The sequence below is a fragment of the Camelus dromedarius genome, chromosome 13, assembly GCF_036321535.1.
Source record: "Camelus dromedarius isolate mCamDro1 chromosome 13, mCamDro1.pat, whole genome shotgun sequence".
In the NCBI taxonomy this organism is placed as follows: Eukaryota; Metazoa; Chordata; class Mammalia; order Artiodactyla; family Camelidae; genus Camelus; species Camelus dromedarius.
The window spans coordinates 28,130,497-28,146,331 of record NC_087448.1 but is presented as its reverse complement, the minus strand read 5'-3'; the positions used below and the strand labels follow the sequence as shown (position 1 = coordinate 28,146,331).

General features: G+C 41.6%; 1 protein-coding gene across 15 annotated transcripts in view; it reads right to left on the bottom strand.

The window, feature by feature from the left end:
• The window catches only part of KLF12 (KLF transcription factor 12), a 507,694-nt gene that overhangs the window by 43,155 nt on the left and 448,704 nt on the right, over positions 1 to 15,835 (bottom strand). Inside the window, exon 7 of one of the 15 annotated variants that reach the window (XM_064493093.1) lies at positions 10,524 to 12,702. The exons of the other annotated variants lie outside the window; for them this stretch is intronic. Coding sequence (XP_064349163.1) covers positions 12,642 to 12,702 — 61 coding nt within the window. The 3' untranslated portion in view covers positions 10,524 to 12,641. Of the gene's footprint in view, positions 1 to 10,523; positions 12,703 to 15,835 lie in introns of those variants that run through there. 15 annotated transcript variants of the gene reach the window in all.

The following is a 15,835-nucleotide window of genomic DNA, read 5'->3' as shown; positions in this document are numbered from 1 at the left end:
CAAGAAAGTTGTGGTGTCCAAAAAGAGCAAAATCACACGGCCATAAAGTGCATTGAGAGTTCTTATAATTCACTAGTTCCCTGAGGCAGGATTGTATTTCAAGTATTCCAGAGGGAAAACTAATCTATACCTTGAGAAAGGTTTTGAAAAGCAGTTTCCAGAACGTCAGTGACCTCTCGTGTTTATCTGGAAACTCTTCCTTCCCATTTCTACAAATATTTTTCCATACTTCAAACAAAACCAAATGCCAAGATCTATAGCATCTTTGTACTGAAAATAAAAGAGCTGGCATGTCTGCTCTGAAATGCTCCTTCCACAAATAAGAATTCAAGCTGATTCTGGGCAGGACCGGTTAGGAGATCCAGTGCTAAATTTAGACTGAGAAGCTCTCCATGTGCCAGCTGTGTCGTGCAGTGGCTTTGTTCCAGATAACCAATCACTGAGTCTCTCTTTTGGACCCTTCATTTCATCACTGACAAAATGGGGTCAATCATAACCTCGTGTTACTAGGTTGGTTGTCAGTTTCCCATGAGAGAATGAACGAGACAGGATTTAAAAGGGTAAGTGTAGACCCCTTCCAGGAGGGATCTTCTTGAGACAGGTCTTTATCAAACTCTTTTTGGCAAATCCATGGGAGGAGTGGAGACCAGGTGATGGGGGTCTTTGTGGCCGACAACCTGCAGTCTAGGTCAGCTACACCGGAGCTGACCTAGTACGGATGGGGTGGTGGGGGGGGGGTGGCAGCAACTGGAGCCACCCCAGAGCAGGGAGCACAGGAAGACATGCTGCTGTGCGCCAGGGCTGCAGGAGCAGGTAGGAGGCACCGAAGAGCAATGCAAGGAACAAAAGTAGAGCAGCACGTGCTGCCTAAGGCCAGCATGACAACAGGATGCTTGGCACGTGCAACATCTGCATCAGGATATTAAGAAAGAAAACTACAGGGAGAGATGGATACAGATACAGGGAGAGATGGATATAGATACAGGGAGACACACGCACACGCACACGCACACACACACACACACGCACAGGTGAATGTGTGTGTGTGTGTGTGTGTCCCTCTATTTTATTAGAGTTCATTATCTCCTGAGTGTAGACAGTTGGGTTTACCTTCAGTGAAGGCTAGTGTCTCAGAAATAAAGAAAGCTGATATTTTTGCATCCTGGTGTTAAATCCTGAGATGACAGTCGCATCTAGAGGCACCGAGCCTTTGAGCTTAGCCGGCTACATCCTCTGGACCGGAGCCTGCTAATTTAATCAGCCAGTTTGATGAGTGCTTGAAAGTATAGCTATTATTTATCAACTAGAATAACCATCTCACTCATTTAGTAGTTATGAGAAGTTGTGGTTCATGCACGTGTGTTCGTTTTTAAAATCTGCCGCATTCCCCTAAACCTTCTGTAGGATGGAGTTATTTTCGGACATGTGCTCTCAAACCCTTGGGGACATAAGAGAATGCATACTGCAGGTATTCATTTAAAGGATTTGCTCCACGTAGGAAAGAGGTGGCCCTGCTCTTCCCTGGTTGTGACTAAAATCACGAAGGTGTGAAGGTGTTGCACTGCGAGTGGGGCTCAGTCAAGAGCCAGGGAGCAGGTTTTGGTTTTCCTCTTCCGTGACTCAGTCATGTGACACTGCGGTCAACTGGAACGAGGGCTGAAGACATGTGCTACCCGATCTACTTCTAATCATGCATATTGATACACGTTAACTGTAATTATTACTAATCCCAACGCGCATCTAACAAAGGCCACGTTATGCCCAGATTGTGACGATGACCGGTTCCACATTTTGTGAAAGTATCACAATTAAGAATGACTGTATTTCACATTCTAATTTGAAGTACCGAGTGCAAAAAGAAAAAGGAAGTGCTCCCTTGTCAACACTGGTCATTGTGCTGCACATCTACAGTTTCCAGAACCAGAGGCCTCTGAGTCTGCAGATAAGCACCAACTTGCAAAAGCTAACGCTGATGCAGACAACGCCGAGCATTAACAGCAATGATTCTGACTTTACTTACTGCTGTTTTCAAGAAATGAAAGCACGCAAGTCAAGGCCATGCCACTATGCAACTGAATCAGTAACAGAAGAAAAACATTAGTGGTCACGAGACAAAGGATGCATCATTCTTACATCTCAAGGGTGGTAATGTCCTACTAAGTAGGTAATACATGCTGTCTACACCAGGCAAAATTCTATTACTGAATATCTGACAACTTCAAAATCTAAACCCAGAGAGAACTCAGCATTCTAATAACAGTCCAATGTCAACACAGTGGAGTAGCATCAGGTAGGTTAAGAACCACAGATAAGAACCACAAACAAAAATACTCCATTACCACAACTAGGAGTGTGTATACGTGTATGTGGGCAAACAATGATGGAACTGTATTGGCTCAGTGATTTTTCTGCTTACAAACAAGCTAAATCACACTAGGAGAAGCATTAGAAGGGGCAGAGGCAATGGAGACAGACACTTCTTAAAAAAAGTTTTAAATGAAATGAAAAAACATAAATAACTTCTACTCATGAATTCCATTATCTTGAACAACTAATGGCTAACGTCCAGGGCCAACACAATGATGCAACATCTAAATATGTTGAACTGGTGAGGCATAGAAAGCTCTACCTGTGACAAAGAGATGACGTGATTTTTATAAAAGACCATCAACACACTGTAGCAACATAACTTTCCTGACTCATCCTTGAGAGTTTGAACTCTCCCCCAGACAGAAGTTCCTTGAGGGTACCTTTAGAGACTCAGGATTCCCACAGTACGTGGCACCTAGCAGGTGCTCAAGATGTCAGACTTCCAATGAGCAGATTATTTTCATTAAGCAAATCTTGGAAAAACTCTTAAAATATTCCAGAAAATATTTTAGAAGGGTTAGAACACTTCATATTACAGCCATGCCCCGTCTCTTTTTTTCTTCCTTCTTCAAATATTTCTACGTTGCCTTCTATGTATGGGCCAGAACTTTTGCAAGGTACTGGAGACTTAAGAGTCTAAAAGAGAGACGCGTGTGCGCACGCGCGCATACACACACACAAACACACACACACACACACACACACACACACTCAAGGGCTATGACAGAAAGACTTGGTGGGGACCCAGGGGAGGAAGTGGTCAATCCCAGATGTCATCTGCAAAAGGGTGGGGACTTAAATTGTGGAGAAGGCTGTTATCATTAAGAAAGATTGTGGATAGAGAGATTGAACTTTGGAGAATAGGAACATTGAAAAGGTAGGTAAAGGGAGAGGAGTGAACAGGAGGGATGTAGTAGAAATATCAAGGTCAACTTAAAATATCATACTGGGGAATTCAGTTAACCTAGGTCTCCATTTTGTTATCTGTGAAAGGCTCAAGTACTTCCAGACATTAATGAGATAAGGAATGTTAGCTATATATTAGCAATGCCCCTACATAAATTGGCATTGCATCCCCTTAAAACAGGAATAGTCAACATTTATTGAGTTTACTAAACATTGTCCTTAGAGTTTTCTATGTATTAGTGCATTTAATCCTCACAATAACCACAGCACAGGTGTTAGCAACAAGCCCCACCATATAGATTAGGAAACCGAGGCACAGAGATACTAAATCATTTGCCTAAGGTTACAGAGTTAGTGCGTGGTAACCGAAACAGGAAAGTAAGGAGACGGATTCTTTGATCCTCACTCTGTTCTGCCTCCCTTCATTTTAAAGATTCAGATAATCACATCTTCTAAGACATCTCACAGGATCGTTATGAAGAATAAATGGAATGATAAGCATGAAACTGCATAAAACTATTAAAAAAAAAAGGCTTAAGAATAAAAACATCATGGAAAGGTGATTCTGACAATGTACACTAACCATTTCCTGAGGAAAGCAGACCTCACTGCTTCTCTTCATAGAGGAGCGTTAAAAATGATGAGTTTGTGGAGACTCACTTTGGAGACCTACCTCTACCACCCGAGGATGAATTATTCACCAGCAATATGACCAGGCAGGCCTGGCAGCAAATTATAGATTTCAGGGCCTATTTCTAATTCCGCACCAGGTTCCCTTTGTCATGAGGCAGCGTGCGGCAGAGTCAGACACGGATGACGTTTAGATGACTGTCTTGGAGGGGCAGATCACCGGGGGCTGGCATTCGGGTAACAGTGATAACTAACACACGGTCTTGCTCTGTCGATAGCTTTCACCTGAACCAACACATTTAAATTTTAACCCGCTGAGCTTCAGGAGGGGGATGTTTCTGTTGCATTGTTACCCCAGAGGAAAATGGTGGTGAGGAGTGATGACTGGCTTAAGGCCAGCCAGCCAATAAAAGCATCAGGCAGGATTTGCACTAGCATCCCCTGACCCTAGAGCCCGTGCCTGTTCCACTGAGCTGTTTGGATTTGCATTTTTATATTTATTCACCCCAGGTCAGTCTTCAAGGCCTTAAAAATTCCTGGAGAAGAGCAATCTACATTCAGTACTTCAGAGGCTGCATCTCCCTCTGTGGCCAATTATGCCACTAGCGTTGCTCTGATGGACATTTCTTGGAGAGTAAATGATGCTCCCCTGTGAGCTTTAGGAAGCCCTTTCTGGCGTGTGCGCTGGGACCAGGGCCCAAAGCTGCTACACCCCTGGGGAGGTCCAGCCCCTCAGCTCTTGGGAAGATAAACGACTTAACTCTTTATATCAACATGGATTTGATACTTTGCACAGTGCCACTTAAAATTCAGGACCTGCTGAGTGAACTGATTGATTGAAAAGAAAGATATTTATTTTTTGTTCAGCGGACAATGTCCTATGTCTTAAATTCTGTCAAACCACAGGGCCAGCATTTAAAGTTCGTTCCAAATACTATTTCCAGAGTTGTGATGTTTGTGGGTGTCCGTATCTTTGAAGGCGTGGCAATAAAAATCAGGAGGTTGGTTTTCAAATCCATCAATATACACAAGAAACAAAAAAACCTATGGAATTAAGAATACCCAAAGGACAAAGCCCATCCAGGAGGTGACCCTTTTTTATTGGACTCATTACAAGGAAATGGAAAAGGGCAAGCTTTTATTAATCAAGCTCTTTTCACTCAGCCATGAAGAACTACTAGGTGGGAAGAAAGCTAAGAGACAGGGTGTTAATGTAAGCCTGATAATTAAATTCAGAATCAAGTAGATCAGAGGGCAGGGTGTAAATGTTAAAGTCAGGTGGAGGTAAGAATTGAAATCCTAATCCTTTATAATACTACATAGTTTGTGGAAACAAAAAAAGAGAAATGGAAAGCTATCAAATAGATGTATTTTGAAAGCACCAAAAAAGGAGGTTACATTTAAGAAAAAAGTGAACAGTGACAAAAAATACCACTGAGGCATTCTGTAGCATTCTGCCTTCCACAGTAATAAGGTGCTTTCCTACAAAATCTCCTCCATGTATTTTCACATCATCCCTGTGAAAAAATAGGCAAGCGCAGGCATGAGGGACTCGTTCTTGCCCCAGATCAGATAATTAAGAGAGTGACAGAAGAAGCCCCAATCTCTGAAATCCAGGTCAATATTCTGCTATTATCCTTCAAACGTTTTGTCGAATATAGTAATTATAATCACAGAAAGGGTAGAGATGATGTAACCAATGTTTGAAGACGTTTCTAAGATGAAAAAATTCTTGTTGCCTCCTGAATCTGAGTATTTCTACTTTTCTTAAAATAAGGAATGGGAAACAACCATGAAAACGTGGACAGGAAGCCACCAAAGTCAGGGGATTGTGGTTCTGATCCTAGCTCAAATTCGCTGTGCGAACTTGGACAAAATTCTTTAGACTCCCTGGGCTTCAGTTTTCCTACAAATAAAATATGGATGTTGGGATTAATCATTTTATTGATCGGTATGTCCTGAGCCTGCTGGACCACGTGCTGTGCAGGAGGCCAGGAAATCATGGTCCTGACAATGGAGTGTTTGCCATCTGGGGATGAAAAGGTGGGAAGACCATCACACACAGGCAAACAATCGTGATGACAGTACATGGTGATGAGGATGATAACGTGGGTCATATAGTGGCATCGGATCAGAGAAGAAGAGGCTCATGGGATTAGGGACTGTAGGGAAGACTTTGCACAGAAGAGAATCCTTAAGCTGAGTTTCCTTGCTAATCAAGGTGTTTTGGAAAACATACGTTCAGTGTGGCTGGAATGTAGGGTCCATGGAGGATGGGAACATTTAGGGAAAGTGAAGTGGAAAAGGAGGAAAAGAATCTTGCAAAGGGTCTCATAAGTTGCACTAAGGGCTTTGGACATCTAAACGATGGGACGGCAGAGCCGTAAAGAGAGGAGCAATCCCATTTACGTTTTACAAACATTGCTGCAGGCATGGGGAAGGCTGGATCTGGGGTGGGGGAGAGTGGAAAGAATCTGAGACCAAAAAGAGACCAGTTAGGAGCTTAGGTTAGTATTTCAGGCAAGAGATGATGAAGGCATGTGGGATGAAGAAGAGCCAACACTGCCAAAAAATACTTAGGAGGAGGAACGCTAGGCTGGGTGATGAAATGGATGTTGGTTTTGACAGAGTTGGAGTTACTACGATGCTTCTGCCTTGTGTGACTGTGTGGGTGCGGAACAGAAAGAAAGAAAAGTGGGCTTGGAGGATCTGAACAAATAGATTCTTTTCAATTCTGAAGTCTTTACATGGAAGGGAGAGGTCAGGGCACTTGGTGTTTTGCGAAAAGATGCCTTCATGTATTAAGATCTACTTATTTAGTTGGGTGTCTCACCAACTAGCCCTAGGTTGGACCGATACCGGGGCAGGCGGCATCATTTTATGATGGACTGTGGAGAGCACGCTGAGGTGGGGCAAAGAAAGTGACGGAAACTCACAATTGTCAGTTTGTGCCCTGAGGACAGGTGTGGGCTGCCTTAGGTGCACAGATACAGTTTCTGTCTGATTTACCCCTGGGTATCTGTGACTCCACACTGTGCGTCACAGCCGCCAGCTGATGTTTCGAAAAATTGTAATCTTCAGCTTTTCTTCATCTCAAAAACTTTTCTGTCCCTCCTCATCAAACACAGACACATCCACACCCTTGTCAGGTGTCATTTATATACTGGTGATGCCCACACTTGTATCTACAGACCTGCCCTCTCCTCTAAGCTCCCAGCCACAACCACAGGTGCTCAGACAAAAAACTAGGTATCATCCTTGACTCCTCTCTTTTCTCCATTTCCTTCCATAAGCCAATGCTGTTGACACTGCCTTCAACATCCATCCCAATTTCCTCCACTTCTCTCTCCAGTGGTACCACTCTTGTCCGAGCCACCATCCCCTTCCTCCTCATCCACTGCCCCAGCATCCTCATTTAGCCCTCTGCTTCCGCTCTCATAATCCTTTCTCCAGAGTAGCCAGGATGAGCCTTGAAAATATACACATAGACATCTGGTCCTTTCATTCTCCTCCCACGGTCCGGTTACACCTAGACCACAGGCTGTGCCACCTTCTGTCCCGGCCACCCTCTCTGAACTTACCGTGTTCCACCCACGCCTCACTCACTTTTTTATGTTCCTTGAATTCTCCAAATGTGTTCCCACCCCGGGGCCTTTGTGTGAGTCGTTTCAAGCACCTGGACAGTTTCCTCCAGATGCTCACACAGCTGGCTCCTTCTCACTCATCTCCCAGCTGGCGCGTCCCCTGCTTTCCAGAGGTTTTCTCCAACCAAACCCCTTGGATGGTTCCAGTCACCTCCAACCATATCCTGGTTATACTTTCCTCAGAGCACGTGTCACCCCCAGACATGTGCTAGCTTTTTATCTTACTCGACTGCACGGTAAGCTCTGTGAGAGTGGGAGCCCGTCTGTCTTACCTAACACAGTATCCACAGAGTGCAGAAAAGCAGCCAGATCATTGCAGGAGCCATAATTTCACTGAATAAGGAACAAACAAATGAACACAAAAAATTCTAGAAAGTGATGATGATGCTATGAGTTTAAAAAAAAAAAACCAACACTTCTGGCAATTTTAAAAGTGATCAGGTTTGCAAGTGACATGGAATGTAAACACTTACATTGCCACTTAAAATTAAATACAAGTGAAGAAAAAGAACAAAAATGGTAAGCAGGTAAAAGCCCACAAGGCAGGTAGGCAGGGAAGAGATTCAGCTAATGCAACCTAGGAAAGCAGTAGGCTTTAAAATAAACAAGGAACACGGGCACATTCTGATCGCTACCCTCATTTTCTAAAAGGTATGCTGATCCCTTCTGGTATTTTTTGAAGCTTCCCCCGCCAACCCCCTGAAAACCATCGTCAGTAACATTCAATCAAGTCTCCCATTCATTCAGGAGAGGAGAGAGGGGCTGACGCATGAACTCACACAAATATTCCCTCTGGATTTTCTCACCTTTCCAGGACAATATGCTTTGTTTTAGTGCTCCAGGAGGCACCCTCCACAAAGACTACGGTGGGAAGAGTGCCCCCTGGGGTTGTGCAATATGGCAGTCCTGAAAAGTGAGAACCGCCAGCCAAATGTGGCAGGACATTTCTGGCTGTCTAGACCTCTTTATGAGGGAGGATTTTCCCTTTAAAATGTCCCAAGAAGACTAAAAAAAAAAGTTAGTGCTGTGTACAGCCAGTTCCTAATAACCAAAATGAAAATGGGCTAAATCACACATTATTCTTGAGCCTGATGTGGCACTGGTTTTAAAGCTATCAGGCATAACTCAGGGGAGTCTCGGGATCCCTTCCTCTTAATGGTATTCCCAGGACCCTCTGCTCTCATCCCACAGGTCTCCCTCCTACCGGTGCTTTCTCAAGAGACAGGAGAGCATCAGCCAGCCACACAATGCAATGAGAAGATAGCCTTCGAGGAGCTCCTGAGGCAAGAATTGAAATACATGGTGTGGATTATGGAAAAGACATTCTCTCTTGGCCAAGCTTATAATGACTCCTCCAAATAATTGAGACTGCATTGTACAGGAGGACTTCCAACGACTTCACAGGTGTTTTTATGATCAATGACAAGGCCACTGTCCACAAAATTAGAAAATCCCCGCTAGGGTCAGCACAATCTCGTAGGAAATACTGGCACACCACCAGTGCGGAAGGGGACAGACTGAGTCTAGTCCCACCTAGAGGCAGAGACTGAGTCAACTGGTGCCATTTCCGTTTTTTTTTTTAAATAATTAATTTTTAAAAGTTGAAATCTAATCATTTTATTTTTTTAATAATTTTTTTTGGGGGGGAGGTATTTGGTTTATTTGTTTATTTTTAGAGGCGGTACTAGGGATTGAACCCAGGCCCTTGTGCATGCTAAGCATGCGCTCTATCACTTGAGCTATACCTCCCCCCAGGTATAGTCAGTTTACAAGTTGTGTCAATTTCTGGTGTACGGTATAATGTCTCAGTCATACATATACTTACATATATTCCTTTTTATATTCTTTTTTATTGTAAGTTACTGCAAGATATTGAATGTACTTCCCTGTGCTATACAGTATGAACTTGCTGTTTATCTATTTTATATACAGTAGTTAGTGTCTGCAAATCTCGAACGATACTACAGCAATGCCTCTTCTCAAGATCACGCCTGAGCGTTCACGGCACACTCTCCATTTCCATCTATCAACTTGTACCTCTAGGTGGCAGCAACTTCCTTCTGTTCTCCACACCCTTGCCTTTGGTCTTTTGTTTCCTACCTCCAGTATAATTCCATCCTTCCTTCTCTTTCTCAGATAAACACTTTATAGCCTGTAAAGTTTGGGGAAGATTATTGTAAACCATTTTCACTGTAAAAAAAATCAGTCCATTCCCTCGGTTAAGACAGAGGGTTCTTCAAAGAGTACAAAATAATTCAGGTCTAAAGTGAAAAATAATAGAAAGCTATTTTCTTTCTTTCTCCAGACCTATGAACTCTAAGGAAAGCAATGTTTCTTTTTCCTTGCAGTCCTCTAAGGAAAAAAGGCAATGAGTAGAGGAATTGAAAAATAGGTGGAATCGGAGAGATTTCTATTTTACAATAACATTAATTTAATCCTATGGGGAATTAAATCATTGCTTTCTAAAGGGTATAATCCCATATGCCCATGTATGAAGGTGTTCCAAGTATACATTATAGGATGGAAGAGAAGATTCAATGGTCACACAGAATTGGTAACATACAGAGTTACCCTTCTGTTTATTTGACCTTCAGAGAAACTGAAGAAAACTGGCTTCCTCTGTAACCTAAAAAGCTATCATTTCTGCTTGGAATATAATCTGTACCCCTTCCTGGAACATGAATTTACCTCACGTATCAAACCACAGTCCTACCCACATACACTCACCTGCTCAGGATTCTAAATTGTTACAGTTAAGAATGACCCAAGATACTGTATAGCACAGGGAACAATATTCAGTATCTTGCAATAAACCATAGTGGAAAATAATATGAAAAAATATATATGTATAACTGAATCCCTTTGCTGTACACCAGAAATACAACATTGTAAATCAACTGTACTTCAATATAAATACATATATATATGTGTGTGTATATATATATATATATACACACACACAAAAGAGAAGGACCCAAGAAAGTTGAAGTATAGTCTTATTTGAGGCTATAGTAACTGCTAGAATTGTCAAAAAAAAAAAAATCACCCAGTCAGTAGTACCTAGGTCTTATGAAGTACTTTCTTTCAAGGTGACACTATGACAAGTATTAACCTCTTTTGCACTCTTCCTAAGACCGAATTTAAATATTTTGGGTCAGACACCATTCATTCATTCATTCATTCATTCAATAGAAGTATAAGCACTGATTTTGTTTCAGTGACAAATCTATACCAGAACCCAAGCTTGTAGAATCAAGCTTTATTTATTTCATAGGAGGTTCCTCTACTTTATTCATCTTTTCACAATAACTAAGTATGTTTGGCTTTAAAGGCTGCATTTTAAAATATGTGATTCGAAGTAGGATTTCTGGGAAAATGGATGGTTTAAATGGATTAGGATCAAAAACTCTAAGCTTCAATAAGAAGGAAGTTTATGTTGATGAAAGATTCTTCTTATGTTTTGGACATTCCAGGGTAAGACCCGGGAGAAGCCACTGAGTTTAGTTACTAATCGTAGGAGTGCCTTCATCTTCCAAAATGTAAGAAAAGATTGCCTCCATGGACTAAGTTCATTAACTACCTTTAATGGCAGCTTCTAGTTCACTGGGTAACAGAGCAAGTGGACGGTGCTGGTTTATGAAGCATCGTCTTTCCCATCACTGTTTGGTACCAGCACCTCCTCTTCCTTTGGGAAACTCCTCATGATGCATGGTTTCAATGGGACTGTTAACCTAGGCACCCTCCCCAACTCGGCAAAGGGCTGGGCACCGGCGCCAGGCTGGCTGATCACACTCTGGTTTCCTCTACTGTCATCGAGGAGCTGGAGCTGACTCCCTCTAGCTCTGCACCTGCTTATTCAATCCTGCCCCCTGGACCTGGGGTGCTGTCCTGCTCCCTGGGTTTCCTGATGCCCAGCTCCTCTGTTTTTCCTTTGACTTTGTAACCTACCTTGTACGTCCTTCAACAAAATTACCTTTTGCTTAAGTTAGACAGACTCAGTTGGTTTCCATTACTTGCAACAAAAGAACCTCATGTGATAAAGGAGACTGAAGTGAATGAAAATTTAGACAGAGGTAATGGTTACAGACAGAGGGTTCCAGCAGGGTCCTCAGTTCTCCAGCTACTTATTAGCTGAGGGCTTATGTGGAGCAGCTGTGACCAAAACCTGTGTGCTGTCGGGGTAATTACGTCACACACTAGCTACAGTTCTTTTAAAACTGATGAAAAGAAATACATTATGAGGATACTGATCCTTCCTTAGGTAATCTAGCTCCATGCTAAGAAACGTAATACATAGCCAATGTGAAGGAAATGAATGTGAAAACTTTATGAAAACCTAGTCAGCTGAGAAAAATTATAGTAAGATGAGGAGGTATTTAATGTTAAAATTATTCACTGTCCATGTGTATATTGAGAAATCTCCATGGCCAGAAAGGTAACACTGCCAATAAGACTGATGGATGAAAATCAAAACAAAACTGCTGGTACCCAAGCCTTCCCAGAGGGAAATCCCCTTAAGATTTACAATTCTGAGCGGTATTTCCAGCACATTCAAGAATACATAAGGGTTTCTGATGAGGTCCTAATATTAAGTCATTATTCTTTCAAATATATATTTAGAAGACAGCTTTGGTTAGCTAATTCTTTAGCCTAAATATATTCACTGTGAAGGACAGTGGCTTGTCTAGATGCTTATAAAATAAGATCTTTCCTCATTTTAATTTGATATGTTAATTATAACATAACTTGTACCGGTGCTAGCATAGATATGTATTTTTCAATATTAGGACAGGTTTTTTTCTGCATTATTCATTAATGACTCCCCACAGCCCTTTATTCTGCCTGTTTCATTATAACACAACCATTATTTTCAAGTTCTACACGTGAACAAGTTGAACAGGGAGAGGGCTGTGATGGAGGGAAATGCACGCTGCACAACTTAAAACTATAAAGAGCTGGAGTTCAAGGTGCTTTCCCAGAGTGAATCATGAGTCCTGATTGTGTGAATGTTAAATAGCCTTTATGTTGTATAAAACCAAGCTAAGAAACAACAATTACGTGAAAAATACTAATCCCAGAATGACAAACAAGTCATTTTGTTATGTTTCTTCTGCTTTCATTGGACTTCATTTGCTCTTCTCTTTCTGGTTTCCTAAGGTAGAAAATTGAGATTATTGATTTGAGATCGTTCCTCTTTTTTAATACACGCATATAAGGCTATACATTTCCTTCTAAGCACTACTACTGATGCATCTGACAAATCCTGGTAAGCTGTGTTTTCATTTATAGTTGACCTTAAAAAATACGGATTTGAACTATGTGCATCCATTTATATGTGGATTTTTTTCAATAGGAACGCACTACATTACTACACCACCTGCTGTTGGCTGAATCTGTGAACAGAGGACCGTGGATACAGGGGCTGACTGTACACAGACTTTCAACTGTGTGGGGTCAGCGATCCTAACTCTGCTTCTTCAAGGGTCAACTGTACTTAAAAGTATTTTTAAATTTCTCTTGCAATTTCTTCTTTGACTCATGTATTATTTACAAGTGTGTTGTTCAGCCTTCATGTATTTTTTGATTTTTTCAGACAAATCCTTTTAAATACTGAACTAAAATTAGTTAATACATTTTATTCCACGACAGTACCACACCTAGCCACAGGGCTGAGGAGATGCCAGTAATAACAGGGAGTCCACCAACATGCCCAAGGAGACAGTAATATGGTTCTGGGCAGCAGGTTGGTAAAAACAAATTACTAATGGACTTTTAATAGAAAAATGTCTCATAAGTGGTGACCTTTTAGCTCAGCATGATCTTATAGCCTTAATTCTCCCATAATTAGAAAATAATTGTAGAAAATAATCTTTAATTTTTCCCCCAAATCATCTTCATAAGGGACGGAAGCAACACCAGACAGAGGAATCAGCTGATGTTAACAGCAATGTGAAACACTTTTATCATGAGGTTTCTTGCTGCAATTCTGGGTAATAAGAGAATTTAAGAAAATTAAACCAAAGGTCGTGAAGAAGGTTAAACTGAAAGATGGCACGCAAGTTTAAAGTATACAGAACTGTCTCCAAGCTAAATTTGAGGAGGTGGTAGAAGTGAAGAAAGAATTTAAGAGCTGGATTATAACCAAAGCAGAGAGATGAATTTGGAGGGATTTTAAATGCAGCAACACTGAGGAGGTCCTTCTTTTCATTGCAATTCAGTAGACAGACAACCTGCAAACTGGTTCATGATTCTATGAACTGTAGCCCTCTTTCTGAATGTGTTATCAAACCTTGGCGAGAACACACTTCCAAATGAAATCTAAAGGCAACCTGCTGTTACTTATTTGCCAACACTTATGAATTGGAGAAGAAAAAAAAAAGTCCAGGCAGGCATTCTGGGAACTGGAATTTTCACATATTAAAGTTCAGACAGAGTATCATAATTTTTGCCCTGTAAGTCAAGAAGCAGTGAAAGGCTCTGGTAATTAAAATAACATAGTCAATATTATCTATAAATAATGAGCGTGCAAGGATCTGCAAGCTGATGAGTAAACATTTTGGCAGGGAGTAACTGCCACATACTGGAATGGAAAGCAATGTCTTTATCAGGCCTTTCCTATTTCTTCTTTTTCTTCCTCCACCACATCCATCTCATGGGAATCTCCCAGACAAAAGCCTTCTGCTTAGCGTGTAATGAATTAAACATCCATCTTATTTAATCTGCAGCATTTCCCTTGCTCTGCCCACAGGTAATGAACTGCCACGAGGCAGAAAGACGACTGGCCGGGAGGGCAGAGCCCTGGGTGCAGAGACCCTCCCTGCCTCGAGAGAAGCCCCTGACCACGGCAGGTAGACAGATGACAGCTGCCTTAATGTTCAAAATGGCCCTGATCTGCTTTCAGAGATCCAGAAAACTCCAAGCATGAACGGTGTCTTATTTTACATCTCACATCATCACAGGCCTGTTTCCGATTGCTCACCAATTTTCCAAGAGCAATTACTTTTTTATATCACTTGGTAATTTACTCTTCTTTGAATATATCACATATGCGTCTTTGCTCAGTTTTGTGTGACCTGCTGGCCCACATCTGACATGCAACACATTTTGGTCTTCGGAGCTCCATTCCTACCTTTGTAAGGTGAGGGGTGGAACTGGACTTGATGATGCTTCCAGCTCCTTTCCAGCCCTGTAATGGACCACAATTGCACTTGGAAATGTTCTCTGCCTCCTTAAAGGGCTAGTTCTACATCAACTTTCTGAAAGGTTTCCAGTATCAACAGCTCTACTGCCTTCCTCTATTAAGGCTGAAAGTTTAAACATGAAGGAACATTCTTGATTAATGACAAAAATCCATACTCATTATATCCTTCAAAAGGATGCTATGAGGTCATGCGGAACATTTGTGACTGTATGCATATAAATGTTTAAGTTCATTGGAGCACTGCTCATCCAACAATAAAACATCAAAGTGTGAAAAGGCTCTTCCCACCCTGCAAAGAATTTGTGACACAGGACTGTTTGCTTCCAAATGTGAAATAGGATTCACACCCAGGATGTGTCATAATTTGCATGGACACTCCTATTAAAACTGGAGTTTCTTCTGTACACAGTGACAGAACATCTCAGGCATGTTGGTCAGAAATGAATCATAATTTAGACTGGTGGTGGCAGCAACCAGTTAGTTAGAGAAAATTAATCCCATTTTACTGATGACAATTCCTATTAACAATGCCTAATCTTCTCCATCTTCACATATGGAGTCCATAGTGTCTATTACATGACACACACATATCTGTGTCACACAGTAGCCCTGGATGGATGTTTTAGGTACACAGCACAACCAGCATTACCACCATCATCACACAACTATATGCACCCAAGTCCTTGAAAACTTTGGGACTAGAGAAGGATGGAGGGGAAAATGGAGAAAAAAGAATAGAAAGCTAAAAATGAGCTTATGTATACATGTATGTTCTTAATTCGCACACTGTTCTGGAAATTTGGGGAGCTTTAAATCAACTTCAATGTTCAGTTCAGAGATATTCCCCACCAGGGAGATATCCCCTCCCTACCCTGTTCCAATCTACACATCTACACCAAATACAATCTACACATCTACACCAAATACAATCTACACGTCTACACCAAATACAATCTACACATCTACACCAAATACAAGTTACAGATTTCTGGAATAGCTTTGAGAAGACAAGAGCCGAAAGATGACTTGGAAACAGCCACTCTCTCTGGGTTTGATATCAGAATATAACAGCTTCAAGCAAAAA